This window comes from Impatiens glandulifera, chromosome 1 (genome assembly GCF_907164915.1).
Source record: "Impatiens glandulifera chromosome 1, dImpGla2.1, whole genome shotgun sequence".
Lineage (NCBI taxonomy): Eukaryota > Viridiplantae > Streptophyta > Magnoliopsida > Ericales > Balsaminaceae > Impatiens > Impatiens glandulifera.
Window position 1 is genome coordinate 28636905 of NC_061862.1, and position 18969 is coordinate 28655873.

General features: G+C 26.4%; 1 protein-coding gene and 1 non-coding gene across 2 annotated transcripts; one reads left to right on the forward strand and one right to left on the reverse strand.

The window, feature by feature from the left end:
• Positions 1 to 453: 453 nt before the first annotated feature.
• On the reverse strand, positions 454 to 526 carry TRNAV-UAC. Its single transcript has one exon. It is a non-coding gene; the product is annotated as a tRNA-Val (tRNA).
• A 16324-nt stretch (positions 527 to 16850) lies between these two features.
• LOC124922538 (UDP-glycosyltransferase 92A1-like) lies at positions 16851 to 18278 on the forward strand. The gene has a single exon (XM_047463272.1). It carries the CDS (start codon positions 16851 to 16853, stop codon positions 18276 to 18278), a length of 1428 nt encoding a protein of 475 aa, XP_047319228.1.
• Positions 18279 to 18969: the final 691 nt, after the last annotated feature.

An 18969-nucleotide genomic window follows, 5' to 3' on the forward strand; every position in this document is an offset into this window, starting at 1 on the left:
TTTGAATACCAATCTGTCTCTAATTAATATATCCGTTTATTCATTGTGAATATTCCATCTTATACATTTTAAACAAACAAAACTTTGATGGTGATGGATTGATATTTATACATTTTAAACAAACAAATATTTATACATCAAACATACAATAGCTTTAAATTCAATAAAAAAAAACAACAAAATTCAAAATGGAACAAAACTCATTTCCCAAAAAAAAACAAAAATGGTGATGGATTGATATTTATACATTTCAAACAAACAACTTGTGCTTTAAATTCAATAAAAAAACAACAAAACTCAAAATGGTGATGGATTGATCTTATACATTTTAAACAAACAAAACTCATTTCCCAAAAAAGACAAAAATGTGATGGATTGATAATTATACATTTCAAACAAAGAAAACTCAATAAATAACATGAATATGTGCTTTAAATTCAATAAAAAAATAAATGATGCTGCCCAGGATCGAACTGGGGACCTACTGCGTGTAAAGCAGACGTGATAACCACTACACCACAGCACCTTATGTTAAGTAGTTATTTCTATTTAATTAATTAGACATTTAATTAATTTTCCTCTTGACATGATTCTTACCATCTTCAGATCATTATTGAGTACTGTTGCCCAGTGGCGGACCCAGAAATATTTTCTCGGGGGGGCCAAATACCTAATAACGTAGCATTTTTTGGCTATCAAATAAATGAATTTTTTAATTAAAATTTTACTCGATAATTACATAAAAATACTAATAAGCACAATTACTAAATTATTCTTGTCCATGAGTCGGTACAAAAGAAGACAAATATCTTCATTACGTTGACTATATCAATCAATCAATTCAAGAAAATTTCCTTTATTTGATAAACTACTTGACTCATCATGTCCTCGAAAAGGTAATCCTTGCCTCAATAGAAAGCGTGTTACATCAAATATTGTCGTTAAACATGTGTAATAATTTATTTCTATATCACGACCATGTGTACGTAAAACGTTTCTCACGTTATGTCTTTGATCTTAAAATGATTCAAATTGAATTCTAGCTTCATTATGACAACTATTTGAAGTTCTCATATGACGATTGAATCTTTCTAATGCTCTTTTCCAATTTTTGTACTCATCTCTTATAAATGTATCATCTACGTTTTTTCTATTTAAAGGTTTGAAAAGATAACATCAAAAACAAAATGATGCATCTTTTGATATGCTATATTCTAACCATGTATATTTGATCAGTAACATTAGACTCATTAGTAGGCTCATTAATTGATTGAGAAGACTCATGTTGATCATTGATGTAGAAGTACAAATTCGTTTATAGAACATCTTCATTATTCTATATCCTACATAAAATAAATGATTAAAAATAAATATGTTTCACAACCCCTAAATAAAATCTAACAAATACATTTATTTGTTGAAATAATTTAAAAATAATTTAAAATTAAGAAATATAAAATAATATTTTACCCTTATATTTATATAAATGGGTATTTTACCCTTATATTTATAAGTAATTTGTATTATTAATTATATGAAAATTAATAAAATATATATATAAATAAATTATAATATAAATGTAGTTTTAAAATAAATAATAATATTATATGATTTTCATTATTTTATATATAATTCTTTATATTTTAACTTATATAAATAAATGTTATTTATATATTAACTAAAATTTATGTATTATTATAAATATTGTATTTTTTTAAAAAAAATTGTATAAAATAAAATATTAATAATAATTCTGTGTTGGTATAAATAAAGAAATGTTAGAGGCAGGGTTTGATCACCTAACCTATACTACACATTTCAGTTCCAAAACCACTGAGGCAAAGTTTTATTTGATAAACTTATATATAATATTTTAAAGGTTTTACACTTGTTGGGGGAGGCCCAGGCCCCCTTGTAGGTCCGCCATTGACTGTTGCCTCTATCTAATTAGCAAAAGAAGTTATATTCTAATTTAGGTCAAAATTTTCCATTATTAACTTATATATTATATATGTTACTAGTTACAACACCCCTTGTTTGAACAAAAATAAAGCATTTTCAAGTATTTGGGTATTTTTATTTTTCTTAGAGGAGGGAAAATACTTTTATTTTTATTAAATTGAAATTTTATATAAAAAAGAAATTTAAGAAATAAATTAAAAACTAAAAGAGATTCATAATTTAGTGTTAGGAGTATAATAACTCTGTTCTCATGATCATGAGTTAGAAACTATTAATTTAAAAAAAAATAAAAATAAATAATAACTCAAATAACTTTTTTTTTTTCAAATCCAAATCATTATAGAGAAGTAATTTAAAATTTAGTTAAAACAATGCTAAAAGTGACTATAAAATAATTATTTTTTAAAATTAAATCAATGGCTCACATTTAACTAGAAGACGTGGCCCAACATCATGGCGTTAGAGATTGGTGTGATAGCGGCCAGCCATAAGTTTTTGAACCATGCGGAGATTGTCTCTATTAAAAAAATGATGTGAAGTCTATATATAATTGAACTATCAATTCTTCTAAAAAAAAAATATTCATCAATTCAAATAATAAATTTTATAATAATTGACCTATGACTTTTGTTTTCATAGTTGTCCCGTCTTTTTGTGTTCGGTAATAAGATGAATACTTATGTTTTATATTACTTTTGTCATTATACTTAAACGAATATCATTTATATCATATTTTATTAACTTTTTTAAATATTTACCTAAATAATCAACTTTGTACTCAATCAAGTTTAAAATAAATATATAATGGAATAACAATCTCTAAGAATAGTGAAATTAAAACTAAACATATAAAGAACATATAATAATATATATTTTGTCATTAAGCATTATACAATGAAAACATGCATGGACAAAAAGTTGAGGGTAAGCAACAAAGTCACAAACAAGGAAACCAGAAAATCAACAAAATCATATTATATAATTAATTAATTTTAGCTATTAAACAAACCATACGACTAAAACTGAATAAAAAAAATTAATTTTAAATGTGAATTTTATTTAATTGTCTTATATTTTTAGTAATTAATTTGTATGGATTGATATGTTGTTGCATCTTACTAAATATAATGTATTGATTTCGTACCATTAGCTCATATAAAATATTTTTAAAATGATTGATTGACTTGATATATTTAAGAAATTATAAATATTAGGAGGAGTGTACAAAAATTAATTGGATATAAACTTAAAACTATCCACTCTGACCTATGATAAAATGAATTTGATTTTTAACCAACTAAAAAATGTTTTTTAACCCATTAAAAAGAAATGCATAATATTTATGAGACAAACTTCGATATTTAATTGCTCAAATGTGACATATTGCATGCAGCGTTGAAGCTAATATATGATCTTTTTTTTTAATTATTATTGAGAAATAAGTAGGGAAGTCCAGTAGGGAAGTCTATCTGTTCGGTATTCGGGTTATTCGAGTTCTTCGGTTTGATTTTTTAACCAATTCGAAATCGAATCGAATTCGAATAAATTTAATAAAATTGAACCAAATTCGAATTTGATATTCGATCCGAATTTCGAATAATTTGAATTCGAACCGAATTCAATTTTCTTTTTCCTTTTATTGCCAAATTTTGAATTCAAATTATTTTAATTCAAAACAAAATTTGAATTAAGGTGATAAACGGCCGAAATAGATCAAGACTTTAAATCTTGACTAAGAAAAAGCTCTAGAGATATCGAGATTAGATAGATTGAAGCTCTCTAGAGAGCAAAGTATTGGGATTTTTTATTAGGCTCCTAACTATGAGAAAATAAAATGCCCAATTTGTATCAAGTCATACTTGAAAAATGAAAGCCCATTTTGAGACCTAAAAATAGGGGAATAGTTTTTAGTTGCCCGAAGATTGTTTTTCTAGAGTGAGAAACAAGTAGCTCTTTTTTGGGTGTATACTTCAGACATAACAATAACACATTGAAAAAAAAAAGAGAATGAGGTAAGACTAATTTTCGTATATTTGGTGCAGTCTTCATCAAACTTATTGTTGGAGAGTCAAACGATATCCGTTTGAGTTGATATTTCGTCAGGAGGTTGGTAACTAATTCTTTTGCGTTTTTAATGGATTAATGTTTGAATGTCACTAAGTTGATTTTTTGGTGGATTGAAGTTGTTGTTCATTTTAGTTTTATTATCTTTGATTATAATACCAAAATGTGTATATTCTTTTTGGTTATGTCTTTGTTCTTTTTTGTGTTTTGTTGAAAGTTATTGAACCTTATTGTAAGATGAACATTTGACGATAGTTAAGCTTGATTTTAGACGTGTAGTCTCGTGGTTTTTACTCCTTGATTTGATGAGGATTTTCACGTAAAGATATCGTGTGTTGTGTCATTTTTATTTCTGCCTTTATTTATGGTTAATCTGTTCCTAAGGTTTTCATTCAAGTAGGAAATATTTATCATTGAAATTGGTGATTGCTTGAATTCCAACATAGTGGTATTAAAGCTCGGTTAGCATTTTTGGACTTGTTTGAAATATGGAGATAAACACAAATATGATGATTTTGCTGAATTGTTCGAATTATCATATTTGGAAAGGAAAAATTAAAGATCTTTTGTTTGTTAAGGCTTTGCACTTACCCGTATTTGGTGATGAGAAATTTGCATACAAATTTGAAGAAGATTGATTATTTGAGCATGAACATGTATGTGGTTTTATTCGTCAGTTTGTTGAAGAGAATTTTTACAACCACATCCAACATGAGACACATGCACAATCTTTATGGAACAAGCTTGAGAATTCAAATGCTTCAAAAACTGGAATCAACAAATTGTTTTTGCTTTAGAATCTCATTCATTTGAGATATGCAGATAACATCTTTATGACTCATCACTTAAATGACTTTCAGAATATTCTTGATTAGATGTCAAGAATGAGTATCAACTTTGAAGATGATATTCATGGCTTTGGTTATTAACCACTCTACATGATTCGTTGGAAACATTTAAGGTTTCTCTTTGTAATTTTGTTGCTAATGGTGCATTAACTCTACATATGGTCAAAATTGCTGTTTTAAATAAAAAGTTGAGAAGAAAAGCTCAAGGGTCTTTATCACAGTCACACGTGTTAGTTACTGAAAACAGGGGAAGACAAAATAATAGTGGTGGAAAAGATAACACAAGACCGAAGAGTCGAAGAAAATTTAGAGAAAAATACAAGTCTCTTGAATGTCACTATTGTGATAAAAAAAAGGGCATGTCAAGAAATATTGTTACAAGCTCAAGAATAAAATCAACGAATCTAAGAAAAAAAAGATGGTGGTGAAGATTGTATATCTATAACGACTTCAAATGATATTGTCACTGTTCACAATGAGAATGTTGTCAACCTTATCTATGACGAGACAAGTTCGGTGATTGACACTGGTGCTTCCTTACATGTGACGTCAAGGAAAGAATATTTTACATCTTATACTTATGGTGATTTTGGAATATTGAAGATGGGTAATGATGACTCAAGTAAAGTTGTTGTATTAATGATGTTTTCTTAGATACCAAGAATGGGAACATGTTGGTTTCAAGAGATCATTTGGTTCTAGAAAATGGAAACTTTCAAAGGGCATCATGCTTGTAGTTGGAAGAGATAAAAGTTCAAATTTGTATGTGATGCAAACGACAATAAATAAGGATAGTGTGAATGTTGTACAGAGTAAAGATGCATCCAAATTGTGACACCAGAAACTTCGTCATATTAGTGATATGGGACTGAATTCATTCATTAAGAAGAATGATATTTCTGATTTTAGTGAGATATATTTGGAGAAATGCTCACATTGACTAACAGAAAAGCAAACCAAAGTATCGTTCAAACATAATCTTCCTTCAAGAAAGTCAGATCTCTTAGAGCTGGTACAATTAGATGTTTGTGGTCCTTTAAATATACAAACTTTTAGTGGTGCTTTTTTACTTTATAACGTTTATCGATGATCATTCCAGAATATTTTGGGTATATGTTTTAAAGACTAAAGATGAAGTCCTAGGTAAGTTTAAAGAGTATCAAGCTCTAGTTGAAAGAGAGACTAGAAATAATATCAAGTGCATTCGTAGTGATAAGGATGATGAGTATTGTGGTCCCTTTGATTTATATTGTAGACAATATGGAATCTGACATTAGAATACACCTCCAAAGACCTTTCAGTTGAATGGCCTTACAGAAAGAATGAACAGAATAATTATTGAAAGGATTAGATGTTTGTTTTTTAAGAAAAATTGCCTAAAACGTTTTGGGGGAGAAGCATTATAATAAGTGGTACATGCTATTAATTTGAGTTCGATAGTGGTTTTAGATGTTGCAGTTCCAAATAAGGTTTGGATAGGTAGACATGTTTCTTATTATAATTTAAAAATATTTGGATGCAGGTGTTTAGTTCATATTCCTAAGGATGAAAGATCAAAATTGGATGTGAAAAGCCGTGAGTGTATTTTTTTGGGTTATAGCCAAGATGAATTTGGTTATAGATTGTACAACCCAGTTACAAAGAAGATTATCAGAAATCGCGACGTCATCTTATTTGAAAATGAGACTATTTAAGACATTGATAAAGAAAAAGATAGAGAGTTAAAATGAAATGGTGAGTGGATTGATTTAGATCCAATTCAATTGTCGCACTCATCTTGTTCAACAGAAAATAAGATGCAACATGATGATGCTCAATTTGATAATAAAACTAAAGATGAAGATCACATGGAGAATGTTAGTTTTGAGCAAGATGAATTGCCTATAATTCTAATTCGAAGATCCACGAGAAATTGATAATCTTCCACGAGATATTCTCAAAATGCATATGTGTTGGTCACAGATGGGGGAGAGACAGTAATATGAAGAGGTTATGGATAGCGATTCAAAACAACAATGATTTGATTATATGAAAGTTGAGATATGATCTCTACATGACAATCATACATTTGTGTTTGTACAATAACCAAAAGTATAGAAAGATTTGAAGAACATGTGAGTATATAGATGGAAGTAAAATGAGAATTCTTCAACTCCACAGTACGAAGCTCGTTTTGTTGTTAAAGGTTTATTCAAAGAAAGAGAATTGACTTTGATGAAATTTTTATCTTGTTGTTAAGATGAATTCGATTTGAACAGTTTTAAGTTTGGCAGCTCTCCTTAATTTGGAGATTGAACAAATGGATGTCAAGACATTTTTTCTTCACGGTGATTTAGAGCAATAGATTTATATGGATTAACCTAATGATTTTGATGTCAAAGGTAAAGAGAATTTTTTTTGCAGGTTAAAAAAAGTTTGTATGGATTGAAACAAGCTCCACAACAATGGTACAAGAAGTTTGATTTATTTATGAAGCAATATGGCTATAAGAAGACTTCTTCCGACCATTGTGTGTTTGTGCAAAAATTCTCCTAATGACTGTTATTTTATTGCTTTATGTTGATGATATGCTAGATTTTAGTCAAAGTGCTGAGAGAATTGACAAGTTGAAACTAGATTTAGGGAGATCTTTTACGGTGAATGATTTTGGATCAGCAAAGCAAATTCTTGGAATCAAAATTAACGTGATAAAAAGAAGAAGAAATTGTGGTTGTCTCAAGAAATATATATTGAGAAGGTGTTGTAAAGATTTAATATGGAGAATGCTAAGAGTATTGTCACACCTATAACATCACATTTTAAATTGAATTACAAACTTAGTTCTTCAAACGATGCTGAAGAGGAATGTATGAATAATGTTCCTTATAGTTTTGTCGTTGGTAGTCTTATATATGATATGGTTTGCACAAGACCTAATTTAGCTCACGCGATTGGTATTATTAGTATATTTCTTTCAAATCCAAGTAGTGAACATTGGGAAGTTGTGAAATGAATATTGAAATATCTTTGAGGCACATCAAGTATGAGACTTTGTCTTGGAAGTGATAGTCCAAATTTGGTTGGTTATACCGATTCATATATGGCAGGTGACGTTGACTCAAGAAAATCCACTTCAAGTTATCTAATTACTTTTAGAGGGGAAGCTATTGTTTTTGACAATCAAGATTACAAAAATGTGTTGCACTGTCAACTACAGAGGCTGAACTTATTGTAATAACAGAAGCTTGTAAATAACTAATTTGAGTTAATAAATTACTGTTTGAACTTGGTATCGTTCAAAAGAGATATGTGCTTCTTTGTGATAGTCAAAACGTCATTTGTCTTGCGAAAAACTCAACATTTGATTCTAGATCAAAACACATTGATGTTATGTATCATTGAATACATGATGTTCTAGATTAAAATTTGTTGGTTTTAGAGAAGGTGCATACCGATGATAATGGCGTTGATATGATGACTAAGATACTACCATAAAGCAAGTTCAAGTTTTATTGTTTAACCGTTAGGTTGACAATATCTTTTCCATTGTTGTGAGGGGGAGTTTGGTTAGAATTTTTTATTGGGCTCCCAACTACGTAAAAATAAAAAGCCCAATTTATATCAAGTCATACTTGAAAAATGAAAGCCCATTTTGAGACCTAAAGATAAGGGGAGTAGTTTTTTATTGCCCAAAGATTGTTTTTCTAGGGTGAGAAACAATCAGTTGGTTTTGGGGTGTATAACACATTGAGAAGAAGAAGAGAAGGAGGTAAGGCTGATTTTCGTCTATTTGGTGTAGTCTTCATCAAACTTATTGTTGGAGAGTTAAACGATGTCCGTTTGAGTTGATATTTCGTCGGAAGGTTGGTAACTAATTTTTTATTGCTATATGTAAAAAAGTCACAGTTAATAACATGTTTGATCATTGACCTAGTGGTTTCGTTAGCCGAATTAGATATAAAAAAAGATTAAACATTATGGAGATATCGTTCATAATAGAGTTTTATTTTTGATAGAACATAAACAAGTGTCACCGTCTGAACAAGATATTATGCGTTGACAAGATATGGATAGTTTCCAAGTAGGGCATTTCTGTAAGTTGTTCGCTAAGACTATTCCATATATTTTTTGTTGGAAAAAAATTTGAGAGTCAAAAATTCCATCTAAGATCTCGTTCTTTGGATGAAGCGTTATTCATGGTGGAATTCTAACGGATGATATGTGAATGAAAAAAAATTGTATTATGGTTAGTCGTTATCCTATGTGTCACAAAAAGGTTGAATCGACAACTCACTTATTTTTGTATTGTCGAGGGTGACTAGTATTTAAAGTCTTTTGTGGAGTATTAATGATATTTATTGGGTGATGCCCGAGTCTTTTAGTAATCGCTGAAAAGTTTAAATTACTACAGTTGATATGACATGCCTACATATTTGAGTTATTATCTCAATTATTAAATAAATTATTGGAGATAAATTATTGATAATTTTTAGATTTAATAAAGATAAATTATTGCTATTATTTTGTAACCGAAATTAGTATTAATAATATCATTTTTACTAAATTTTATTTGATTAAGAATATAAAATGTTATTATTATTTATATCATAATTGTTTTAAACCATTATTTAAGAATTTCATAATTTAATAAAATATAACACCTAATATATGATCGTATTAATTACATTTTTTACACACAAAAAAGAATTGAACGATTTTTTTACAAATTACAAATAAAAAGCATCAATAATATAAGACAAAGTGTTTAAAATATTATATACTAATTAATAGATAAATGCGTGTAAGTTAAATATAATGTTTACTTAATATATATTATAATATAGTATAACTTTTTAATAATCAATTTTATTAAAATATTTTTTTATATTTTTTCTTTTACTTTTAAGTTTTTATATTTTATATTTTAATTATCTTTTTATAAATTTATTATTAATATAGAATATTTAAAATTTATTATATAAAAATGACTATATTATTATTAAAATTTATTTTATTAATTATATTTTATTTTAAATAATTCCTTGATATTATTTACATAATTGAAATATATATTTTTGATAAATAAACTAAATTTTTATTATTATTTTAATTATAATAAAAGAACATATAATATAATTATAATTATAATTGTGATTATAATTATGAGAGAATAAATATTATGGTTGAGAAATGGACATTATAAAAGAGAAAATGGATATAAGGGAATGAGATTATTTCTGAGGGGACTGAAGGATTCATTGTATCCAATAATCAAATCAAATTAATATGTTGGAATCAAATCCATGAACTAAACAGTATAATTTATTCATTTTCTCATTCTTAAGTATAAAAACACCCTACCAAACATGTCCGAATAATTTAAGGAGTGGGTTGTTTATAAGAAATCAAAAATCATACTTAAAATGTTTTAAATTGGAGTAAATATAATCACACACTTTATATTTTAAAATATTTTCATTGATGTTTTTCACAATAGGACCAAACACTTGATCATCAATTGTCATGCGGTGAAATCAATAAATAAAAAAATTAATTTATTTTTTGTTCACATTTTATGAAGAGAGTTGATATCTTGATTGGGGCTTCAAAACCTAAACATTTTAACCCTCTTGCGAAGCATATAAGAGCATTATCAGCCCAAAAGACCTCTGCCCTCTTATTTTGTCAAATCTATATTCCACCTCAGCAGAAAGCGGGCACATATTGTAATTGGACAAAACACTCTAATGCTTCTGCCCGCCCTCTTATTTAAATAATTTAAGGGTGAATTTTATTTATACTATTTTAAATAAATAACTAATTTATACTATTATAACTAATATTCCTATATTATAAGAAAATTTAAGAATTTAAACTTTAAAACGTGTTAATATAATTAATAAAAAAATATATTAATTTATTTAAAATATATATTTATTAATTAAATATATATATAACTAATAATAAATAAATTAAAATATAAAATATTTTTATAATTTAAAATATATTATAATATTAAAAACATTACAAAAATAAATTTGAGAATATATAACTAATATTTCTATGTTATAGGAAAATTTGAGAATATATAACTAATATTTCTATATTATAATAAATATAATATATTTTTATAATTTAAAATATATTATAATATTATTATAATTTAATATATAATTAATATTATTATAATTTAATATATAATTAATATTCCTATATTATAGTAAAATTTTAGAATATATTTATTTAATGTTATTATATTATTATGAAAATGTCAGAGGAGCATGACCGGCCTAAGAGGGCATTACCCTCTTTTTGCTTTTATCTACAATGCAAAAAATAAAAAAACCCAATGACCTGCCCTTTTTCCACGCTGATGCGGGCACAGGTCATGTGCTGAAGATGCTCTAATTATCATTCATTTGAAATTATTTTTGAATTAAGTAGTGATGATTCAGTTGTAAAGTTTATTAGTCCTAAATTTTAGGACTCTTACAAGTTTAAAGGATCATTTATTATATAGATTTCACTTTTTTAATTTAATTAGTTGGAATTTAACTCGTGATTTTAATCTCTTAAGAACTACTTATAGATTTTAATCTCTTAAGAACTACTTATAATTTTTTATACATGTTTTTCAAAAATAATGTTGCACATCGTGTTCTCTTCATTATTCATTATTATTTGTTGATACATTAGACTAACAAGAATACAAAATAACACAAACAATTTAATTATTTATTGTGCTAAGATAAATAAAACATGAATGATTTTCGGACGATTTTACTCCTTTGTAATGATCATGTAGATTGGTTTTGTGAATTTGAATTGTTTTAAAATAAGATGCGGTTGTTTTTTCATTTAATATAATACCTACATAAGGGAACAGTCAAATAAATGTGCAATGACTTCATCACCAACTCAAAGTACAAAGTACTTCAATACATAGTTTTAAATGTGATTCATTCTAAAAAATATCTTTTACTACCAATTGGCTGCATCTCGGTTTGATAGCTAATAATGTTTGTTCAATCGTTTTAATACTTAAATATCGTATTAAAATCATTTAGATAAAAAAGCAAAAGCAAATGAAGAAAATATTTATATTATTTTTCTCTCTAATTCATGGTAGACTTGAAGTTAAACCTCACTGAAAATCAACACAAACCCTAAATAAATAGAATGAATATGTTGAACTAAGGGTGTAAACAATTTTGTTGAATTGTTTTTTCAGTGAAAAAATCATTCAAACCATTTTCATGGCTTCCAAAATCATTTAAAATCATAAAACCAAATTACTCTGAATATATAATAATAGTTTTTTTTATTGAAATTATTTTAAAAGTTTTAAAAAAATAATGATAGTTAATAATTTTAAGGAAGTAATAATTATTTTTAATAAAAAAAATTTGAAGGTTATTAATATATATAAATAAAATAAAAAATAATAATTTAAAATAAATTATATTATAATATTTTAATTAATAATTTGAGTGAAATAATAAATGAGATGAGAGTGAAATAATTTTTTAATTTTATTTGAATTATTTTAATAATTCAAATATTCTTGTGGGAGCCTTAATCATAAATGACATATAGCCTTGTCAGAGCTTTATTCATAAATGAACATAGTTCAGGGATATTATAGTAAATTTGTATGGCATTTTATTGTAATTGTAAAATTTAAAAAAAATGAAAAAAAAAATTCAACCAATGTGAAATTCACATGTACCTTTCCATTCACAAATGGAATTGCTGCTATTTATTTTTCTCCTTGTTTAATTAGTTCAATAATAAATAATTAGCTACTCTTTTTTTAATTGCAAATTTATTGTATTTATAAAAAATTCTATCACTAAAATGCATGATCCACGTTACATAGTATAAACGAGTCTTTAATTAATTTAGGAGTTGATGAAATTTAAAAATATTAATGAAGTCTAATCTATTCATTATAAACACAATACTCTAACTAACTTTTCTAATGTCTCTTTATATGTTGAGTTCAATCACTTTAATTAACCGAATTAATAAATCTTTATTTATTTTTATTTATGTATAATTAATTTTTTATAAGTTCTTATAATGTTAGATAAAAAAATTATTCTTTTAAAGTTACAAACTACATTTTATGAAACATGTTTACATATTATTTCACATTCCTAATTAATATTTCAATTTAAATAGTGTATTTTTAGTGATATTTTAACACATCATTTAATAGTTATAATATCTCACTTTAATTAATATGTGTTTTTAGCGATAAAATATTAGATACTTATACAGTTAAACCTTTTTAAAGTAATACTCTCTAGACCGGTTATCGAAGTTTTATACAATATTTATGTATAGTATTACAATACTGTATATGTTTAAAAATAAGAAGTGCTTGCAATGTAAAATTAATTTTATTATGATTAATTATATCTAAAAAGTAGATTGATGTATATAAAAAATTGCACCAAATACCACATATATATATAACATGTGTTATGTATATTATATAGAAACTCAATTCTCTAAAGTTTATTGTAATTCTAAAATATAAATTCATGAACATACAACATAATTGTATGATAATACTTTGTGATTAACCATATCAAACAATCAACACTTTGAACAATTACTTGTTACAACACACAACACGAGCAAAACATACCAGGATTTATTTATGTTTTACCTAAAGTAAAAAATGAGATTAATTTTGGCTTTAATAGAAAGAAGAAACAAGCTACTATATATTCATATTTTAAAAATAATTAAATTTTATAACTCATATACTATATATATATATAATTATGGAATTATTACTTACATATTCCTTGGACCTCTAATGATTTTATAATTTTTTATTATTTTATACTTTTATCAAAATATTACTTTACAACATTGGTCCAAGTTGAGACCGACGAAAGCGATGTATTATTTTAACGGATATTATTTTAAAGAGGATATTATTTTAAAGAGATTTAACTGTATTTGTTTTGGAATATTATTTTAAAGAGATTTAAATGTATTTGATTTGGTTGACTATGAGTTTGACTATTTTTATGGAGACTAATGTAGTTGAAAAATATTTAAACATTAATTTATTCAACACATTGATAATGATAAAATTAGACTATGTCACCCTACATAACCCTTATATTGTCATAAATGAATTTGACATTAGTATTGAAACTCATCTAAGAAAAACTGTACATAAACAAATTAATTTTTTTTAAGACTAATAATCTTTATTAATTTTTTGAAGAAAGTTTAATATCAATGTAGTTCACTTTAGTCTAAGTAATTTTATTTTTTTATTCTATAATATATTATTAAAATATAATAATTTTCTTGTAATATAATAAAATAATTTAATATATTAAAATTTATAAAATATAAATACAATTAACTTAATTTTTTTTATAAAATATAAATAATAATAAAAAAAACATTAGTAATATTATATATTTTTAAGTTTTCAATAGTGTCCAAGTATATAATCCAAACATCATTAATGGATTATCAAATAAAAATTAAAAAAAAAACAAAAAATATATATACAATTACCTTAATTTTTTTTATAAAATATAAATAATAAAAAAAAATATTAGCAATATTAAATATTTTTAAGTTTTCAATAGTGTCGGTATATAATCCAAACATCTTTAATGAATTATCAAATAAAAATAAATAAAAAAACAAAAAAAACTGACAAACAAACTAGATCGAAGGCTTTGGTCTGTTTGGGGTTTGGGTTATTTAACTCAAACAAAATTAAACATCACTTCACTTTTCTCCACTATTACATTACTCAATTTATTAATCAAAATATTAAAATACCTTTTATTTTAAATTATTATTTTATATTTTATTTATATATAAAAATAACATTTAAGATTTTTTTTAAAAAATAATCATTATCTTCTAAAATTATCACGAATTATTACTTTTTTCTCCCTTTAAGTTATTCAAATAACCCTAATCCGAACAAGTCCCAAGTTGAAAACTAACCATTATAATAATTGTCATCCTTATTCGGTTAAGTAAGGCCTTGTTCTGATTGAAGTTTTTTTTTTAAACATAAAGGAGGAAAAAATAATGACTGTTGATGATTTTGAAGAGGTAATAATTATTTTTGATAAATTTTTTTAAAGAGTATTGATATATATAAATAAAATAAAAAATAATAATTTAAAATAAAAGATATTTTAATATTTTTATTAATAAAATGAGTGAGGTAAATATTGAAAATTAATAATTATAAAATTGATTTTATTTAAATTTTGTAAGTGTAAGTATGCCATTAAAGGACTACAAAATTCCTAAAGTAGTTCAAAGAAAGGACTTTGGGGTCCCCACTTCCTAGTTAGATTTGTTCCCAGTTAGATTTGAGTACCATTGATTCATAAATAATGTTGTAGGTTTAAATTGAGATATTTGATAAGATCTTTTATTTGATTTTTTTTAAAATAAAATATTTTTTTTTTTAAACCAAATTAAACATCATTTCATTCCTTATTTATCGTATCACTAAATTTATTAATCAAAATATTAAAATATTATATATATATATATATATAAATATTTAATACCCTTTAAATCTTTTACTAACCATAATCATTACCTATTCAAAATTATCACTATAACTATTTTTTTTCTCATTCTAAATTATTCAAATAACTTTAATCTGAAAAAAATTCTAACAAATAAATAATTTTTGTAATTAAATTCAACAAATCAATAAAATAATTTTCTTTCTTATAAAAGTTATATTATTTTTTATGTGTAAAAACTAATATTTAATTAAATAATAAGTTATTGAATAATTAATATTTTTCCATAAAATATATAACTTCTGATTTTGTTTTATTTACTATTAAATAAATATATTACTCATAAGTTTTAAAAGTTAATACAGTTAATTATATATATATTTGCTTAAGATTAAATATTTATTATTATTTTATTTTTCAACATTTTTTAAACTATAATATATTTTTATTGAATATTTTTTTCAGCCATTTTATTTAATAATATATTTTTTAAAATAATAATATTAATTATTAAAATAGAAAATATATATCAACAGTTTAAACTATGTAAAATATAATGTATTAACTATTTTATTGTATTTATGTTTTAAAACTATTAATTATTTATATATATAAATAAATTCATAAAGTATAATAAATATATACTGGTAATAATTATATATATATATATATATATATATATTCAAACATAAACAAAATAATAATTAATAGTGCTATATTTTTTATATTTATTATTTTAATTTATAATATTATATATAAAATTGATATTTCAAATTATAATATGAGAATTAAGGAAAAGTATGTGAAAAAATATCAACATAAATTATTTGATAATAATAGATCAATATAAAAAGTTATCAAAAATCATTTAAAATTTTTTACAGTTAAGTTTATTATAAAAATCTAAAAACAACCTAACATTATTTAATTCAGTTTTTTATAATTAAATAGCCTCAATTCATTAACTAAATATCTTTTATTTAAAATAAATTATAATTATACATGAATACTTTACAAATATTTTTATCAAAAATAACTCAATTTTTTTAAATCAACACCAATCAATCTTTTGTTTATTTAAAAAACAAAACAATATAACAAACTCTTAAACATAGAGTCATAAAAAAGTTTAAAATACTTTATTAAAGTTGAGATATGAATGAATCTTATTAAATGCTAATAAATTTGTTAATATATATAGATAATTATAAAATTTTATTTACTTTTTAATTATTATTATTATTATTTTTTTTTTGTCCAAACTTAGCTAAAGGTCCGGAATGGTGGGTTTCCAAATAAATATTCTACAATGAAGTTAAAGAACTTCTATATATGTAGGCATGTAGATGTTCCTTAGAAATAACAATTTCTTCTTCATCTTCTTTTATTGGGTGTGTAAAATTAAGCAAGAAGAATGGAAAGAGGAAGAAATAAACTACATATTGTGATGTTCCCTCTAATGGCTCAAAGTCATATGATCCCTTTCTTGAATTTAGCCATTAAATTTGAGCAAAAGGGTTACACTAATCTCTCCTTTGTCACCACCCCTCTCAACCTCCCCTATATACAATCATGTCTTCCGCCTTCCTCCTCCATCCGCCTCCTCACCATCCCCTTTCACGGCGCCGATCATGGCCTCCCTAAAGAGACAGAAAAAACCGACAATCTCCCCCCTCACATCTTATACAACTTCATCATGGCCACCATTTCTCTAAAGCCCGCCTTCACCGACCTCATGATCAGCCTCTCCGACGACATAGCTGATCAACCTCTATGCATCATCTCCGACATGTTCTTTGGGTGGGTCAGTCACGTGGCACGCCAACTTGGAGCCTTCCACTTGATATTTTGTGGAGGTGGAGGGTTTGGTTTTGCTTGTTATTACTCACTCTCGATGATGATGAATCTTCCCCACTTGATCAAATCGAACTCCGACCACCAGTTCTTCTCCCTGCCGGATTTTCAAGAAGCGGGTCAAATTCACTTCACTCAGGTGTCCCCTAAGTTGTTAGCGGCTGGAGAGTCAGACTCGGAGGAAGACCATCTCTGGATTAACTTTGTGAAGAAAAGGCTCGCCGAGTGGACTCAGTCCGATGGTATTCTCATCAACTCGGTTGAGGAGATAGACCGGCTCGGATTGGATTACTTTCGACGCGTAATCAAACGTCCAGTATGGTCCATCGGACCCATACTCAGCTTGGGTACTCCAGCGGCTGATGATGAAGAGTTGTACTTAAAATGGCTAGATTCAAAGCCGGAAAAGTCGGTTCTTTATATATCATTCGGGTCGCAGTATATAATCTCGGCCACTCAAATGGTGGAGTTAGCTAAGGCTCTACAAGTTAGTGATAAAAACTTCATATGGGTGATGAGGAAGCCATTAGGGTTTGACGAAAACTCAGATTTCAACATGAAAAAAACTCTTCCGGAGGAATTCATGCAACATGTAGAATTAGGAAGAGGGTTGTTGATAGAAAAATGGGCACCTCAAGTGGAAATTCTTTCTCATAAATCAACTTCAGCATTTATGAGTCATTGCGGTTGGAACTCTGTGTTGGAAGCTCTGGTTAGCGGTGTGCCGATCATCGGCTGGCCGTTGGCGGCGGAGCAATGTCTTAATGCTAAGTATTTGGAAGAATGTGTGGGGGTTTGTTTGGAGGTGGCTAGAGGGGTTATAAGTGAAGTTACACATGAGAAAATAGCTGAGAAGATTGAGATTGTGATGGGGGAGAGATCAGAGAAGGGAAGGATGATGAGAGAAAGAGCAAATGAAGTGAAAGAGATAATGAGATCTGCCTCAAGAAATGAAGAAGGTTGTTTCAAGGGTTCTTCTGTTAAGGCCATGGATGAGTTCCTCAATGTTGCCTCCTTATTGATGGATGTATGAATAATGATGAAGACCTAACAATAAATTAATATGTCTAATAAACTTTTCACCAAATAATTAAGCTGGAATCAAGCTCAGATGTATTTTAAGATTGTCTTTTAAATATTAATGTTGTTATTAGATTCTGCATTAAACTTTTTTTTTGTTTTCCCATACTTCAAATAACCAAATTCTTGTTTGGTTTTGATTTGAACTTCTATATTTTTAAAGTGGAATTTGACAAAATGACCCTAAAAAGGGGAGTGAGTGAGCGGGTGACCAGCGCATAATTTTAAATGCGTCGGTGACTATTTCATATTTTTTTGACGAAATTGCCCCTGCCGCGAAACACAACCGGATGCCATGTAAAAAGTCCACAATTGGATTGTCGGTTACGTCTCGCGAATTCCGGTTGCGTCTCGCGAATGCATCTCGCGATTGCCGGTTGCTTTTCGCAACCATGGAGTGCGTCTCGCGATTGTGGATTTTTCACATGGCATCCGGATGCGTCTCACAACCAGCGGTTGCGTCTCATGACAGGGACAATTTCGTCAAAAAAATATGAAATGGTGACCAACTCATTTACCCTATTAAAATGGTCATTTCGTCAAATTTCCCTATTTAAACCCCGTTCTATCTATCATTTCAAATCACATAGATATACATACACTTAATATTTTATTGAATCGATCTATTAACTATATGTTAGAAA

Excerpts from the sequence above, each read along its gene's own strand:
- LOC124922538 (XM_047463272.1), top strand. The coding sequence starts at position 16,851 with ATGGCTCAAAGTCATATGATCCCTTTCTTGAATTTAGCCATTAAATTT.